The sequence below is a fragment of the Pelobates fuscus genome, chromosome 3 (genome assembly GCF_036172605.1).
Source record: "Pelobates fuscus isolate aPelFus1 chromosome 3, aPelFus1.pri, whole genome shotgun sequence".
Classification (NCBI taxonomy): domain Eukaryota; kingdom Metazoa; phylum Chordata; class Amphibia; order Anura; family Pelobatidae; genus Pelobates; species Pelobates fuscus.
The window spans coordinates 374,775,842-374,793,362 of NC_086319.1; the positions used below are offsets into that span (position 1 = coordinate 374,775,842).

A 17,521-nucleotide genomic window follows, 5' to 3' on the forward strand; every position below is an offset into this window, starting at 1 on the left:
GAGCATTCGAGAGAGACCTCTTTTCACCATTACGTTTACTAATCCCGGTATCTAACCAGTATGTATTTGTGAGGTGCGAACAATTAAATTATTCATATAAATCCACCTATATTTATACTGCATTTGGGTATCTTCATCTTAGCTCCCTGTCAATCACTGTTCTAATCATTCAATCATTGTTGTAGTCGTTTTGCACTTGGTACTCAGCACAGAGAAAAGGATACTTATTGTGTTCTGAAATGTGGTCTAAAGTACCTAAATGGGGCAGTCACCACGGAAACCAGTGCAAACAGCAGGCATCTTGCATTTGATGCACCACTTTTTAGAACAGAAGCTGTTTCTATGTGCCTGAACTGGATTGTGACGTAATTTGCTAAATCTTTAATACGAATTTATAAGACGATGAAGCATCACATGGAAAAAAAAAAAAGGTTGAGATAAATTTTAGGCGATTTTTAATGATTTATTAAATTTCTAAAAACGTTTACCTTGAAACGTAGTTAAGGATAATTATCAGGACCGATTGGGGAGCAAAATTATAACAGGTAATGTTCCTGATGATAGTTCCAATATTATTATTATTGTGATTTTTAATACCTAAAAATCACCAACATATTCCCCAGTGGTGCATTTGGTGAACGGTGAGACACATTAGGGCTATCTGGACTACAGGAACTAAAGTCAATCAGGCTCTGTGACGCAACCTGCTTGAATTGCACTAACAACTGGTGCAGGACCCTGTGCAACTCGCCCTAAAAAGAGCTACTTCACAGGCTTGCCTCCATCTCCCTGTTTCCATCTACCCTCCAGGCAGCGGAGATCCCATTTACCACCCCTGGGAGTAATTCATGTTGGCCGGGAAGGCCAGAATTGCAGCAACTACATTAAGCTGTAGTGGCTCTGGTGACTATAGTGTCCCTTTAAACTAGTTCTAATAAACAGTGATGTAAAAGGCAGAATTTTTCTAAGGTGTAAAAATACCAATAGTTATAGGTGATTTTGCAAGTTTCAATCAATGTTGCAGTTTCCAAAGTAGTGAAAGTTACCCTTTAAGTGAGCGGAAAAATAAACAAGTAAAGGTACATTTCTTCCTACAAAAAAAAAATGAAACAGCAGGACGCGTCTTGCATGCCTTTAGGGTGACAAAAAATAGAACGAAAATGATTTGCCAGAATATATACTTCACTGCATTGCATGTTTGTATGATTGCTAGTGGTTGACAGAGGACAGAGCCTTTTTAATTGCTCTAGAGAATTTAGGTAAATGGAAAATGCTGGAAATAAAAAATGCCCTTTATACAGCATGTGCCGACTAGTGCTTTAAGATCACAGAAGAGATAAAAGGCACGGCCTACTGACTTTTTAAAGGGGTTTTTAAAAGATATTAAAAAATCAGGAATGTAATGTTTTTTTCTCTACGGAGCTAAATAAGGAACAGTCAGTGTTGGTCTATAAGCATAACTACAACCACAACGGAGGGTCTGCACATTACCATGGAAACAAATAGCGCTCCTGTTAATTCGCCACTCCTACGCCAATCTCAGTCTTCATATTATTGGTAAATATGATAAAATCAATTGCCAAACATATAGGAGATATCAGGACATCTTATCCCAAACCAGCAATTAATACGCTTGGCATTATGGACATGTATGGTGCTTTCTCTTAGCAGTGTGATTTAATGAATGAATTCCTTTAGTAAATAACCTTGCCAGAGTCCAGCTACTGGCTGAACTATGGGCCACCTTATTGCCTAGATTCTAGAGTGCTCTAGGTCTCTGTTTACTGACAAGTTACTGTTGAATCTAAGAATGGCTAAATTCCTAACCCTAACGGTCACTGTGATCTGCTTGTTGTCTCTCTCACCCTAGTAATTAAGGAGTCTCTGCAGCACAGCTACTAGAATAATGCAAATTGTAAAAGGACCATAAGAGCTGCACATCTGTTATTTGCAAGTCATCGGTTATCTGGGGGATAAAAGGGTCTGCAGGAGGCAAGACCCAGAGGTGGGGGAGGGAAAATGCCAAAAAGAAAGTATGTGAAGAATGCTGCTCCCTGCAGATGCTTTCACTTAGACTTTTGTAGACATTATGCCCCACTTTAATTAGGGCAAATCATGCAAGCTCCTGGTTTCACGTAGAGGACGAGAAAAAGTGACAGTTTTACTTTTGCTCATACCAGTACATGCAATTGCAGGTTTTGCTGGTGCGACAGAGCCTATGTTGGTGTGATGGAACTATGCACCGAACCGGAAAATGACCAAATAAACTTTACATGATGATAACTTGGGTTGGGTACATCTGATACGGATGCTTTTTTCGACAATTTGATCTTGGGAATTAGCTCTGTCCGGGAATGTATTAGTTGTCGATATATTTTTGGAGAAAGTTATTTTTTGGGGATTACAGTTGTAAGGCACCCTATTGTATGGAAGTTAATACAATAATGTATCCACTTTCCTGCCATAGGTGTAACTCTACCTCCAACAGCGTCATTGGAGGGTCATTAGCCAATGGAGAGTCATTAGGCTGACTCTGTCAATGTTGTACATATTCCTATGCACTGAATTGCATTAATTGGCACGAATGGCCCGCATGATTAACTTTCATCTCTACAGAAGCCAAAGAAAGATTAAGAACCCACAGGGCCCTAGCAGGCCAGTTACCAGTTTGTCCCCCCCTCCCTTCATTATTCTTCAAATGGGAATGATTAATGGGGCCAAGCAAATTCATGTTTCTGGGGCCCCTTTATAAATCCTGAGCTCTAAACAGTCCCCTAGGGTTGCCTCTTGGTTAATCTTGCTCTGGCAGAAGCTGGATGTAGTCACTAGTCAATGGAGAACCTCGGCACCCGGTGGGGGCCGAGGTAAGAGGAAAGACTATTGCAAAATGGTTTTACCTTTTAATGGGAGATGGAGTCAGGGCACGCCTGGCATTGAAATCAGACTAGTGGTTATGATGCTTGGAGTAGCCCTTAAAGGCAATAGTTCATTTACAGTATAATAGCTTGGGAGTGTAATGGAATTTAAAAACAATAGATATGAGAGAATCCTAAAATATTACATTATTATTATTGTGTTATGAAATATTTAGTGAATTTCTTTTCCATTTTTCAGACGGCATGTTTGTTTTACAAGGCGCCCATTTCTCAGTTGATGCTCCATTATAACATTATGTTTAGCATCTTTGCACAAGTTAATGGAAATTTTCCATTTTCTTTTCTGAAAAATGTTTTTTTTGCTTTCTCTCTGTGTTTATATCTTACCCTCTGATATTGTGAATATTATAATGCTCTTAAGAACTCCATAAATATATTATCACTGTCATTAAATATTGATTGTAGATTGTAAACAAATTTTAATAGTTTCTTTGTTCTTTTTTCCCAATACCTAAATATGTTTACTATCTAATAAGTTATGTATTTTGTGTACCCATTGAAGTCATGCTCTATTTCAGTGGTTCCCAACCCAGTCCCCAGGTAGCCCCTAACAGTCCAGGATTTACCGATTACCCAGTTGTATCTAAGTTGTTTTTAGAAAAAATGAAAAAAAAAAAATACATTTTAGACACAACAGGGTTATGATTATCCCTAAATTCTGGACTGGTGGGGGGTACTTGAGGACTGGGTTGGGAACCCCTGCTCTATTTAAAAAACAAAACAAAAAAAACTAAGCACTCTCTGTGTAAAAGTTTGGAGTATATAGTCAGAGCATTCACATGCTTGTAAACTGAGGGTCCATGTGTTTTTTTTGTTTTTTTTTACACAGCAAGTATAACACAGGGGTGGATGGGGGAGGTTTTTAGCAGAGAGGTTGAGCTAAGGAATCTCAGATATGTTAATGTTGTATTCATTATGTGATCAAACCCACAGTGAGCTTCCTGGGGATGTAAAGAGGCAGACAGAGAGAGCATCTGAACTTTTTTGCCAACCAGCAGCAGAGCTAATTCTGGGTAATGTGAATTAACAGAAAGTCTTGTGCTAATAGTGGGATAAATCTGATGCTTGGCATTCTCTGAATGACGTACAACTGTGGGTGAGTACGAATCTGTGTGTAATCTCTGTGAGTGAGTAAGTGTGCATTATCTATAATCGGTATGAGTGTGTACGTGCGCTGTGTATGTAGTATGTGTTAGTGTGCAAATGTTTGTGTAATTTGTATGTGTGTGTAAGTGTGCATTGTGTGTAATATGTGTTACCGGACAATCGAATGTGTGATCCGTGTGCGTAATTGTGCCGTGTGTTTAAAATTGTTACTGTTTGTAGGTCTGCAAACGTCTAATGTTTGTCTGTAATGATGAATGAAGTGCGTGAGTGTGTATCTCAATCCATGCGTTTTAACCTGTCCCGTGTGTAAAAATTTACACCAATTTAGATCTGGTCCCAAAATGCATGGTCTTTGCATTTTCTGTTTTTTTTGTTGTTTTGGGGGGTTTCTTTTTTTTGTTTCCATATCTTCAAGTTTACAATTTATATTCTACAATTTACTCAGTTAAATCACATGCAATCGCATTGTCCATAAAAAATTAAGTGCCAATTTTCATGGTGAGCTGTATATGAATATGTGGAATTAAGCTTTAACCACTTTGAGAGCCTCTTTGCCTTGCATGCATTTTACTAACACTGTAAATATAACGCTCAGAACAGGTTCTCAGTGTGGATATTAAAGGAGCACTATAGCGTTAGGAATACAAATCTGTATTCCTGACGTTATAGAGCTGGACTACCTATGTAGCTGGAGTGCAGCCCCAGAATGAAGTAAAAAGGTATTTTTAAAGTTATCTTAACTCCCTTCCTGTGCTGGTCTCACTGCGGCCACCTTGCCTTCCAGGTTGAGATCATCAATCTTGATGATATCAACCAAACCAATGTTTCCCCATAAAGGAAGGATTGGGAAGCTACTGCGCATGCATTCAAAAATCACAAATTGCACCACTGCGCCAATTAGCATCTCTTCATTGAATTATGGCATCTCTATGGGGAGCTTTCTGTAACTCCATGCAGAGTGTGGAGACACTGAACAATAGGTCCTGCAATCCTTCTCGCCAAGGAATCCCCTCTAGTGGCTGTCCGAGTGATAGCAACTAGAGGTGGACATTAGAATAATAGCAAAGTATTTAACCAGGAAAGGCACATTCAGATTACTCTGGTTTTCAAGTACGTCCCAGGGATGTTACCTGAGCCCAACATCCAGGGGTTGTTACATGGGCAGCAAAGTAAACACAGTTTTTTCTCAGAAAAGGCAGCGTTTACACTGCTGGGCCTACAGTGGTAAATCTTAACCACTAGCTAAGTTTTAGTGTTTCTGGTGACTATAGTATCCCTTTAATATGGGTACGCAGGTTATTTCCGATGCAGTTCAGGATGTGGGTTATGTATTTTGCCTAGCAGAACATCACAAAAACACAGTTATTATTATTATTATTATTGGAATTTATATAGCGCCAACAGATTCCGTAGCGCTTTACACTATTATAAGAGGGGGCGATTTTTATCAAGAAATCCTCGTCTTTGGCATGAAAGATAAAAGGACAATAAACAGGAAAGATCATGGTCACATTTTTCAAGGATTATACATTTTTTTTTACTGAAAAAAGTAAGTATTCAACTTGTGTATGTTTTTTTTTTCCACAAACATTGCTCTTTAATAGCTGATCTAAACCAGCCTGTGTGTAAGGAATACAGGAATGTCATTTTGTAAGTGTGACATGAGGATAGAATTGTGTCTGCACAGCGCTACGGAATTTGCTGGCGCTATAAATATGATAAAATAATATTAATACGTTATAAAGATCTTAATCTACTTGTATTTATTAATACATGTCATATATGTGTGTATATGTCATAATTTTGTCATAATAGCATTACGATAGTCATATATAGCAAGCTCGCTTGGTGCAGGAAGGACTTTTTTTTTTTTTTCGGTGAATCTTCACATTCATGCAAAGTCACATTGAGATAAAAGTGATAAAACTCAGGATATCAGCCGCCCCCCAAGCTGTATAGATCAGCAGCTCAGTGTTTTTCGTAAATAAACATTTTCATGGAGGTTAAACGGTTTTATCCACTAAAGAGTAAGTCCTGGTGTGGTGACAAAACAGAGTTACAAAATATTGTTTTGGGGTCAGTGGATGTATGTAGTATGCAGTGGCTGTATGTAATGTGTGTGGTCTGTGCTGGTTGTATGTAATGTATGTAGTGTATTCTAGCTGCATATAATGTTTGCAGTGTGTCCTTTTTTATAGTTTGTGTCCTGCACTTGAGGATCCAAGGTGGCACTGCAAGGGTCCTATAGTTGAAATACATTTTTAGTTAATTATTTTGGGGGGTTTAGTGCTAGGAACCTGGCACGTATGAAAATTGCTTAACAAGTTGCTGAAATGAGTGATGGCTGGAGGATAGGCTTGCATCCATTGTTTTAAGATTATTTTTCTGATTTAATGATGTAATATTGAAAAGATTACTATTTCTATATGCTGGTATGGTTTTCTCCATCGCTGATTTTATATGTACAGCGCCTGTGGACTTAAATGGACACAGAAGGGTCACAGAAGGCACCCAGACCATCATCTCGATGCCCCTATCACTTTAAACAATGGTGTTTAGTAGATATTGCAATGTTTTGACTGCTTGGAAAGAGTTCAGAGAAGGGCTGCTAAACTGGTTCATGAATTGCAGGATAAAACCAGGAAAGGTTAAAGGATCTTAACATGCATAGCTTGAAGGAAAGACGAGACAGGGGGGATATGATAGAAACATTTAAATACATAAAGGGAATCAACACAGTAAAGGAGGAGACTATATTTAAAAGAAGAAAAACTACCACAACAAGAGAACATAGTCTTAAATTAGAGGGGCAAAGGTTTAAAAATAATATCAGGAAGTATTACTTTACTGAGAGGGTAGTGGATGCATGGAATAACCTTCCAGCTGAAGTGGTAGAGGTTAACACAGTGAAGGAGTTTGAGCATGCGTGGGATAGGCATAAGGTTATCCTAACTATAAGATAAGGCCAGGGACTAATGAAAGTATTTAGAATATTGGGCAGATTAGATGGGCCGAATGGTTCTTATCTGCCGTCACATTCTATGTTTTTAAAACCACCCCTGCATGCAGCAGCAGCGAGTGAGTCTCGGCTCTGGAACAAATGTGATAAAAAAAACCTTTGGGGTGGAGGGGAGACATCCAACTAGTGAAGAAAACACTATAGCGTTAGGAATACGTTTGTATCGTTAATGCTATAGCATTCGTTTAGTACACATTTGTTGATACTGCATTTATTTTTATATCTATATATTGAATTTTGATTAACAATGTAATATGTCTGCAAAACAAAAGCCTTTGCCATACTTCTTGACGGTATGATGTAATGTTATATTATTAAGATCTTTAGTTCCTCTAATTCCCTCCATTCCCATCTGTCACATGCAGCTTGCTCACTATAGACTGTTGGAAAGACGTCCCATGTACTAGTCAAAATGATTTATTCACTAAACACTGAATTCTAGTGAATTGAAAACCAAAAGGCAACAATTCTCCAACTCAGCTATACCAGAGCTTGGCTGATTTTGCATTTTATTTCCCAAACTAGCTTAGAGTGTCTCTCTGCTAGTGACAGGCAGCTTGTGGTCTACATCTCCAGCGGGTGGAAACCAAGAAGGATGGGAGCATTAAGTAAATATCATATTTCTTTTTTATTAAAGAAATCTAAGAAGACAGAAAGTCTCCTAACCTAGGCTTCAATTAAATTTGAAAATTATTGAATGGATTGGGCTGATATTTTTAAATTTTTAATGGCTTTAATGGCAGTCTGAATTCTAACAGACACTTTTTTACCGACAGAATTAAGTCGAAGCCTTGGTTTGGTTTATTGATATTGATGATTTGGTATCTGTAGTGTCCTGCTTTATATGTAGCAATATAAGTAGCTTAGTGATTCGTGTAATGTAACTCTTGTTACCTAGATACTACTCTTATTCATTCTGATAACATTGTATGGTTATTATTAATAAGGTAGGATAGTTGTTACTTCTTCGCGACATAGGGGTATCCCTTAAACACTGTTAGTTAAAACTACAAAAATACCTAGCTGATATACTTAAAGGGTACCTGTCATGCCCAAGACTACTTTAGCAGTTTTTTGTTTTTTAAAAAGCATGACATTTCATCTTTACATTGTGCTAGCAGTTTTGATAGCAAAGATAGAGACTGAGAGACAAACCTGTTTAAAAATAGGTGTTACTCCCACCTATAAATCAATTCTTTGGTATAGACTCAATGTTGAGGAATCGATTTATAAAGGAGAGCAGAATAGACCCACAGGTGGTCCTTCTGCTATCTGTCCATAGCAACCACAGCACATGCACTGTGGTTGCCATGCTAACTCCATAACTGGTGCTAACCTGCTAGTGCCAGCTAGGGAGTTTAGAAGTCACTCTGTTCAGACACTGGCATGCTGGCAATATAGCCAGAGTGTCAACGTCATGTGCAAGGTTTGCCCTGTTTGGATAAGGGTCCCCAGGCATGGCAAATTAGTGAAGAGAGCGGGAGGGGCATGGGCGGACTGTCGGTGGGTGTTACAGAAGTTTAGTATCTGTAATAAGATTGCGGCTCGGGAGAGGAAGCTGAGGTAAGTGGTGGTAGGTAATGGAGGTTGAGGTAAGTGGTGGTGGTAGGTAATGGAGGTTGAAGTAAGTGGTGGTGGTGGTAGGTAATGGAGGTTGAGGTAAGTGGTGGTGGTAGGTAATGGAGGTTGAGGTAAGTGGTGGTGGTAGGTAATGGAGGTTGAGGTAAGTGGTGGTGGTAGGTAATGGAGGTTGAGGGAAGTGGTGGTGGTGGTAGGTAATGGATGTTGAGGTAAGTGGTGGTAGGTAATGGAGGTTGAGGGAAGTGGTGGTGGTGGTAGGTAATGGAGGTTGAGGTAAGTGGTTGTGGTGGTAGGTAATGGAGGTTGAGGGAAGTGGTGGTGGTGGTAGGTAATGGAGGTTGAGGGAAGTGGTGGTGGTGGTAGGTAATGGAGGTTGAGGGAAGTGGTGGTGGTGGTAGGTAATGGAGGTTGAGGGAAGTGGTGGTGGTAGGTAATGGAGGTTGAGGGAGATGGTGGTGGTAACAAGAGTAACAAGTTCTGTATAAGAAGTTCTGTCCTTTGTGGCTGAGAGTTGTGAGTGGTTAATTGGTCGATGTACGACTAGCTTCTATTATTACCGTTTTTAATTTTTATTTAGTACTCATTTAGTACTCTCTATTTGCTAAAAAAAATTAATTGAAAACCAATGTGTTTTATTAATTTTTCTTTGTAAAGTACAGAATACAAGGCATCAAGTTATAATAATGACAACCAGAAATTGAGCATGTCATAGATATAGAGTGGTAGGACAAACATAAGTAATAAAAAAAAAACCATTGCAATATTAAGAACACACATATCGTGTCTTGGTAGCACCGACTAGTTACTCATCCAGAAGACAATAGATGCTAGAGACACATCTCTATTTACTATTTTTAATATAGACCTGTCATAAGCAGGAGTTTAAGGTGTTGCGGTTCACTTTGGGGGTGCTTTCAGAAGACATATATTTTGTTTCATTGTGAGTGTATGTTGAATCACTAGGTTAGGAAACTGTCTATGTTATAAATCACTAATTTGTATTAACTCTTTCCTTCTTTGGGTTCGTACAAATGAGTGGGTTATGATGAGGACAGTCCTAGTGCTTTCTCACTGGCAAGAGGTTACTGGACTAACGCACCATAGACAACCTATATTCAACACTTCCATACACATGTAAATCCATAGATGGACCTTATACATACACAACACTTTTACTGCACACCATGAGATCCTCCCATTGGACCCCCAGGCAACTGCATCACAGGACCCATTGGGCCACCAGCCAGGCTCTACTTATTGGGCCATCAGGAAGGTGGACTCAGACCCCACCTGATCACCAGGGAATTGACACTGAGCCACCAAGGAATAGAGAACTTTGCCCCATGTGTAAGCAAGGGTGGGTGCAAAAATTGAATTTCTTTAATTATGTATTTTTTTTCCACTTATTGTAAAGGCTGGAACAAACACAGCCTCACCACACTCAGCATGCACATCTAAACACACATAGCCACATAATACCCTCACAGCTACCCACACATCAACAGACATGTAATACAGCTATCCACACACAACAACACACATCTATCACAGCTATTAACAAACAGCCACACACATAACCACAGCTTTCTAGTATAACAATATAGTCAGACAACTCTGTCACTACCAGTGTCTGCATTTCCACGCATTGACATTCAGTTATTCGAAAGAATGGAAACTTGATCAGTCAACAGTGATACAAGTTACATTATGTCCAGTTTCCACATATGTATTTTTGTTGACCTTCTCTGGGGATCCCTCCCATACATTAAACCATTAACAGGCATTGTAACTGCTGAACAACTGTTATGAAGATCCATGCTCATTAGGCTCGTTAGGCTGGGAACATACCCATTTCTCTTGCTGCTGGTCAGTACATGAAAACTACTGCCCTGCGGAATTAATTTCTGCCGAAGGGGAGTCAGTTAGAGCCTGCTGTAGTGGTTAGAATCCAGAAGCACCCTGGCCCTGTTCCCTGATAAAGGGGCAAACCGTTTAGCTATGGTTTGCCCGCTTACCTGGGTCATCCTGGGTTCCGTGTCTATTTACGACCTCTCTCAGCCAATAACTGACATTCTGTGCAATTAAAGAATTGATACTAGCCCACATAGAACTCTTGTTCCAGGCTGGCTAATGACTCCACAATGGCCTTGCCGGAGGTGGAAGTACACCACCATCAGTGGATGGTTCAAACTCCATATAGGCAGCATTGCGTAACTTTACATACAGACTCCTGGCACCATGACCACTTCAAATCTCCGAAATGATCATGGAGCTCAGAGTAACTCTTTAATCTCTCCGTGGCTGATTCATTGAATTCTCTTCTGCAACAGTGCGATTCAGCATGCTGACAGAAAGCACATTTCCTGTCCTGCCCAACAGCATGGTGAGGTGCTAACATTTCAGGATGACGAGGTGGACCAGGTGTCAATTAAAATGACTTGCTAGATGTGTGTTTCTTCAACTAGAAGTATGCATATGTGTTTTCTTGTTTTTATGAGCACTCATGTGTGGAAACCAACATGCAGCTGTAAAAATACAAAATATATTGTCTGTTAAAGCAAACTACAGCTTGAATTTAACATCTAGGGTGCCATGGAGGGGGTGGTGTGAACAATATATGCTCCCTGGTGTTAAGAGAGGGGAGAGGGGGTTGAAGAGGTGTGGAATACATTTAAACAAATTGATCCCAGTGAACAGGAGAATTTGTAATGTTTTCTTGTTCTATATATTTAACAATTATGTGTTTGTTTGGTCTGAAAAATTATATTAAAGGATCACTATAGGGTCAGGAACACAAACATGTATTCCTGACCCTATAGTGTTTAAAGGGACACTCCAGTGCCAGCAGGGCCGGTGCTTGGATTTTTAGGTACATAGGCGAAGATGCATTTTTCCGCCCCCCCCCTAAAAAAAAAACATCTTCACCTATGTGCCTCTTAACCAGCCCCTCTCCCCTCCCCGACCCTTAATGGTCCCTTCCCTGTCCCTTAGTGTTCTTCTCCCCTCCCCCCTCTTTTCCCTGTCTCTTGGTGTTTCTCTCCCATTCCCTCCCTGTCCCTTGGTGCACCCCACACCCCTTTAGTGGTCACACTCCCCTTCCTGGTGTGTCAGTGTGTACAGAGTGTAGCGGAGCGGAGCGCGGTACAGGAGCTTCAGTTTTCTGTACCTGGCCGAACTGACAGGGAGTGCTCTCTCTGTGAGCACCTCCTGTCAGTCTGGCCAGGTACAGGAAACAGAAGCTGCTGTACCGCGCTCCGCTCCGCTACACTCTGTACACACTGACAGTCACACACTCAATGACAAACACACAGACGTCACTGACAGACACAGACTTATTGACAGACACACTGATAGTCACACACAGACTCAATGACAAACATACTCTCACTGATTTGACAGACACACACTCATACACTGACAAACACACTCATCATACACTGACAGACACACTCATACACTCACATGCACACACACAGACGCACTCACTCACACACGCACGCTGTCACTCGCAGACGCACGCTGTCACCCGCAGACGCACGCTGTCACTCGCAGACGCACACGCTGTCACTCACAGACGCACACGCCGTCACTCACAGACGCACACGCCATCACTCACACACAGACACAGACACACACATACACTCACACACACACAGACACACACACACACACACACCACACAGACACACACACACACACACACAGACACATACACACACTCACTAATTATTTTACAAATAAATATTTTCCACCCAGCCTCCCTACCTGGAGAGCTGATGTGGATGATGAATCCTTCCCTGGGGTCCAGTGGGGCTGCTGGGCGGCGTGCGGCTGTGCTGAGATCAGACGCGGCGAGGGAGCTCTCACCTCTCTGCTCTGCTCCCTCGCGCGCTGCCTGTCTGCTGATACCGCGGGAGCCGGAATATGACGTCATATTCCGGCTCCCGCGGTATCAGCAGACAGGCAGCGCGCGAGGGAGCAGAGCAGAGAGGTGAGAGCTCCCTCGCCGCGTCTGATCTCAGCACAGCCGCACACAGCACCGGGGGCTGAGATGGTGGCCCGGCAGGAGGGAGAGCTTCCCTCCTGCCGGTCACTGAAATCTTGCGCCCCCAGAGCCGTGCGCCCTAAGGCGGCCGCCTGTGCCGCCTTATGGACGCGCCGGCCCTGAGTGCCAGGAAAACAATCCGTTTTCCTAGCACTACAGGTCCCCTCTCCTTCCCACCCCCCCATCCCCGGTTGCTGAAGGGGTGAAAACCCTTCAGTCACTTACCTGAGACCCCCGCCGATTTCCCTCGGTGGTGGTTTCTGCTTGCCGCCGCTCCTCCTCTTCCTTACGTCAGCCGGTGGGCGAGACTGATCCCGCCCGCCGGCTGAGCGAGACCTAATGTACATGCTATGGAGCAGGAAGTGCCCCCTAGTGGCTGTCTAGTAGACAGCCACTAGGGAAGGACTAAACCCTGCAAGGTATAAAAAAACATTTATAAAAAACTGCAATAATTACACTTGCAGGGTTAAGGGTAGTGGGAGTTGGCACCCAGACCACTCCAATGGGCAGAAGTTGTATGGGTACCTACAGTGTCCCTTTTTAGGTGGCTTGCTCCCCCTTAGCCCCCCTATAAAAGTTTAAAACTCACCTTATTTCCAGCGCCGTGCGGGTCTGCCGGCGCTGGCTCCGCCCCCTTTGTGACATCATCAAAATGGCCAATTTTTTAGCCAATCCAATGCTTTCCTACAGGAAAGCATTGGATTGGCTAAAATTGGTGCAGGGCCAAATGCCGTTGAATCAATGCATCTCTATGAGGAAAATTCAGCATCTCCATGCAGAGCGTGGAGACACTGAACGGCAGGGCTGCCTACCGTGCAGCCCTGAGCCAGGCAGCACCTCCAGTGGCCATCTAAAGGCATTGTTTACATGAAATTGCCTGAAGGGAACTATTATACTCACCAGAACAACTACATTAAGCCGTATTTAGCCATATCCTTGAACAGAGTACCTCCATCTTCTCTCCCTTTTGATCATTGTTATAAACTCTACCATTTTCTGCCATTGAACATTGAAAGTAGAATAGAAGCAATGGAGGATATGTATAAAAACTAGCGGGTTTTGAAAATCAGTTCAAAGATGTAAAAGGGGTAGAGTCACCCATGGAATGTGTCAGCTGGTTCCACTAGTTTCCATGGTGACTGCTCCACTTTGGTAACTTGATACCACTTACGAAGCATGACACTTTTTAGGCATAACCCAATCAAATTTTCATTCTCATTTGCAATGTTTGCCCATGCTGTACATGACAATGTTTACTGACATCACAAATTTGATTGTGATGTCACTAAACATTTAATATGAATTATACAGCGCTATGGAATTTGCTGGCGCTATATAAATAATAATGAAAGAAAAAAAGTGCTTCCTGTGAAAAAAAATAAAAAAAAAGGTTAACACAAGTTAAAGGTACACTGTAAGCTCCAGAAACACTACAGCTTAACCCCTTAAGGACCAAACTTCTGGAATAAAAGGGAATCATGGCGTGTCACACATGTCATGTGTCCTTAAGGGGTTAAAGGGCACCTGTATTGCCCAAAACAACTTCAGCTCTTTAAAAAAGAGAATTAAAATCAATTTATACATTGTGCTAGCAGTTATATTTCTACAGACTGGGAGAAAAACAGATGTATTAATATTTTTTTCTCCAACCTGACAATGCGTTCTTTGGCATTCACTCTATGCCGAAGAACTGAGCAGTAGAGATCTCACACAAAAAGTCCTTCTGCCGTCAAAGCATAGCAACCACGCTCTTGTGCTGTGGTTGCCATGGAAACTTCCTAGTGAGTGCCGCTACCGCTGTCTAGGTAGTATAGGAACAGTGACATAAGTCGGCATGCTGGCAATGAAGCGCTCCCAAGAGGGGAAAATCAGTGAACAACAGAGGAGGAGCGTGGAGGGACTGGAGATGGGTGATAAAGAAGTATAAAACCCACTTCTCTAATGAGATCGCAGCGGCAGAGCAGAGGCCAAGATAAGTGGTTACAGGATCCCTTTAATGTGGTGGTTCCTGTGCAAAGAACCTGACCCTGCAGGCTGACAATTGTAAGCACTGCCTTTTCTGAGAAAAGGCAATGTTCACATTTGTCCCTAAGGCAACCTTTAGTGACTGTCTCTCAGACAGGATATCTATAGACATGCATCTCTATAAGGAGATGCCGATTGGCGCAATGTGGCAATTGCCTTGCATGCATACTAGCACCCACTGATTTCTATTAAGGAAGTACTGGATTGGTTTAGATCATCAGCGCACCAGGGAACCAAAGTTGAGTAAAAATATTTTTTTTACTTTTTTTTTAAATAGAAAGGAAAAAACTTCAAAGTTAGGAATACAATCATGTATTCCTAATTATGGAGTGTCCCATTTAAAGTGATTTTCAATGTTTTATTCAATTTAGTCATTTTAAAATTATTTTCTTCACTCACAGTTAAATAGGATAATTTCAAAATATCATGGTAGTATGCCTTTAATCACTGAGCGTTGCCATTTTTCAGCACACTGAGCTTGTTCATGCCTTAAAAAGTGTCTGTGAACATTAGTCACAGTGTATCACAAGCATTTGCCTTCCAGTAACGGAGGGGAGGGGGTTATATAATTCACTTACAAGTTTTTTTTTTTACTTAAGTGAGACGTCAAAGTGAATTTCAGATTTAAGAGCAGCTGAATAGGAAGCAAAACTGACTTTTTCCACTCCGGCTATTTTGACCTTAAATTTGAAACTCACTTTGAATTCACTGTGTGTTTTTAACTTTAATTAACCCTGCAAGTCATATAATTAAAATACATTAATTGATTGAAATAAAGACTTTCAGCTATATTTTTGAATGCAGGTTTCACATCTGAAGAACAATGGCTACGAACTGCAATCAGTCCTTCTCGGACATCCAGATAAACTACCTGGGACCGGTGTACGGGGTGGAGTTTGTATTGGCTCTGTTAGGGAATGGCTTTGCAATCTGGCTCCTTGGAGTGTCAAAGGATCGTCATGCAGGCATCATCTTTTCTCTCAATCTGGCAGTAAGCGACCTCTTGTACGCATTGTCATTGCCTCTACTAGTGGCCTATTACGTAATGAAGAAGAACTGGACTTTTGGTGCTGCATTGTGCAAGATTGAACGTTTTCTTTTCAACTTTAACCTCTACAGCAGCATATTTTTCATCACTTGTATTAGTGCTAACCGCTGTTTGGGTATTGTGTACCCATTCTATGCCAGGGGGAGGGTTGAGAGCAAACATGCAAAGTTTGTTTCTTTGGGTGTATGGATCCTGGTAGCAATAATCTCTTCGCCAGTATTTGTCTTCTCAGAATTGGAGGCCACCTCAAATGGGCAGGAGTGCATAGGAACAGCTCGGAGCATCAATCTGAGCTCTTACATGCCATATAGCCTTTTTCTGGCTGGGTTTGGTTGTGTTCTTCCGTTTCTTATTACGTTACTGTCCTACATTGGAATTGCACGTGCGGTGTGGAAGAGCCACAGCTTAGAATCACGGGAGAAGATGAAAGTCATCTATATGGTGTGTATAGTCATTGCTCTTTACTCCATCTCCTTTCTACCATATCACATTCTGAGAAACCTCAACCTCTACAACCGAATGAGCAAGCCAGATTGCCGGTGGTCGCGGCACATTCATTCGGCTTTTCAGTTGACCAGAGCTCTTGTGGCCCTGAACCCTTGTATCCATCCACTATTGTATACTGCTGTGATGAACAATGTCAGAGAAAGGTTGGGATGCTGCCAGAAAAACAAAGTATCCAAATCAGAGGAAGACTGCCATCTCTAAGCCTTTTGCTTACTTTGGGCACTTGGAATGGCTAAAGTCTTTATTTAGCTGGACTTTAAAAGGCCATGGATGGCACATGGAATGAATGAAAATAAATGTGTGAGAAAGTGATCAAGAAGTAACAGGTGCAGGTTAAAAAAAAAGTTTTGTAAATGTATGTAGGTGATTTAAACATGAGCAGTTACAACACAGAGGAAAATAAAAATGTAAACCTAGTTAGAAACATGGTTAGTACATAGGCCATATACACAGAAAACATGAGATATAAACATATGGAGCTTAGTCTGCCACGGCTAATAATCATCTCATTTTGATAAATCATAAGCCAGTTGTGATTAACCTTCTAAAATGATCTGTATGTGCAAACGTTGGAAGGACACCCACCCAATTTATGCAACACAGGAAAAAAAAAATATCCTTCATGCTTTGGTGACTCCCAGTAAAAATAAATTTGACAGATTACAGTGGGTTGGCAACCCCTAAACTCTACATCTGGATGTAGTAGTTATGATGTGGGGAGTGCTCTTTTAAACTTGGTTTAAAAATGAAAACCAAAAAAAGATACCTTTAAAGGAACACTATAGGGTCAGGAATACAAGCATGTATTCCTGACCCTAGTGTTAAAAACACTATCTAGCTCCCCCAGTCCTCCATTCCCCCCTTAACATAGGGAAATCTTACCTTTATTCCAGTCATCTGCCTCTTTGACTGACATCATTAGACGTGTTATCTCAGCCAATCACAATGCAAAAGAGGTGGGGCAGAGCAAATGCCACCCTAGCCAATCAGCATGTCCGCATAGAGATGCATTTAATCAATGCATCTCTTTGAGGAAAGTTTAGTGTATCCATGCAGAGGGTGGAGACACTGAATGTTAGTCACACTGTGAAGAACTTCCCCAGGAAGCCCCTCTAGCAGCCATCTGAGGAGTGGCCACACAAGGTGTCCCTAGGTTGTAATGTAAACACTGCATTTTCTCTGAAAAGAGAGTTTTCACTGCAAAAAGCATGCAGTGACTGACTATACTAACCAGAACAACTACATTAAGCTGG

General features: G+C 41.5%; 1 protein-coding gene across 1 annotated transcript; it reads left to right on the forward strand.

Annotated features, from left to right (window-relative positions):
* The first annotated feature begins 3,868 nt into the window (after positions 1 to 3,868).
* Positions 3,869 to 16,939, forward strand: P2RY11 (purinergic receptor P2Y11). The gene is made up of 2 exons (XM_063449462.1): positions 3,869 to 3,949; positions 15,518 to 16,939. The coding sequence occupies exon 2, from the start codon at positions 15,537 to 15,539 to the stop codon at positions 16,467 to 16,469; it is 933 nt and encodes a 310-aa protein (XP_063305532.1). The 5' UTR covers positions 3,869 to 3,949; positions 15,518 to 15,536; the 3' UTR covers positions 16,470 to 16,939.
* Positions 16,940 to 17,521: the final 582 nt, after the last annotated feature.

What these genes read in the sequence shown, in the direction of transcription:
- P2RY11 (XM_063449462.1), top strand. Translation starts at nt 15,537, where the DNA reads ATGGCTACGAACTGCAATCAGTCCTTCTCGGACATCCAGATAAACTAC.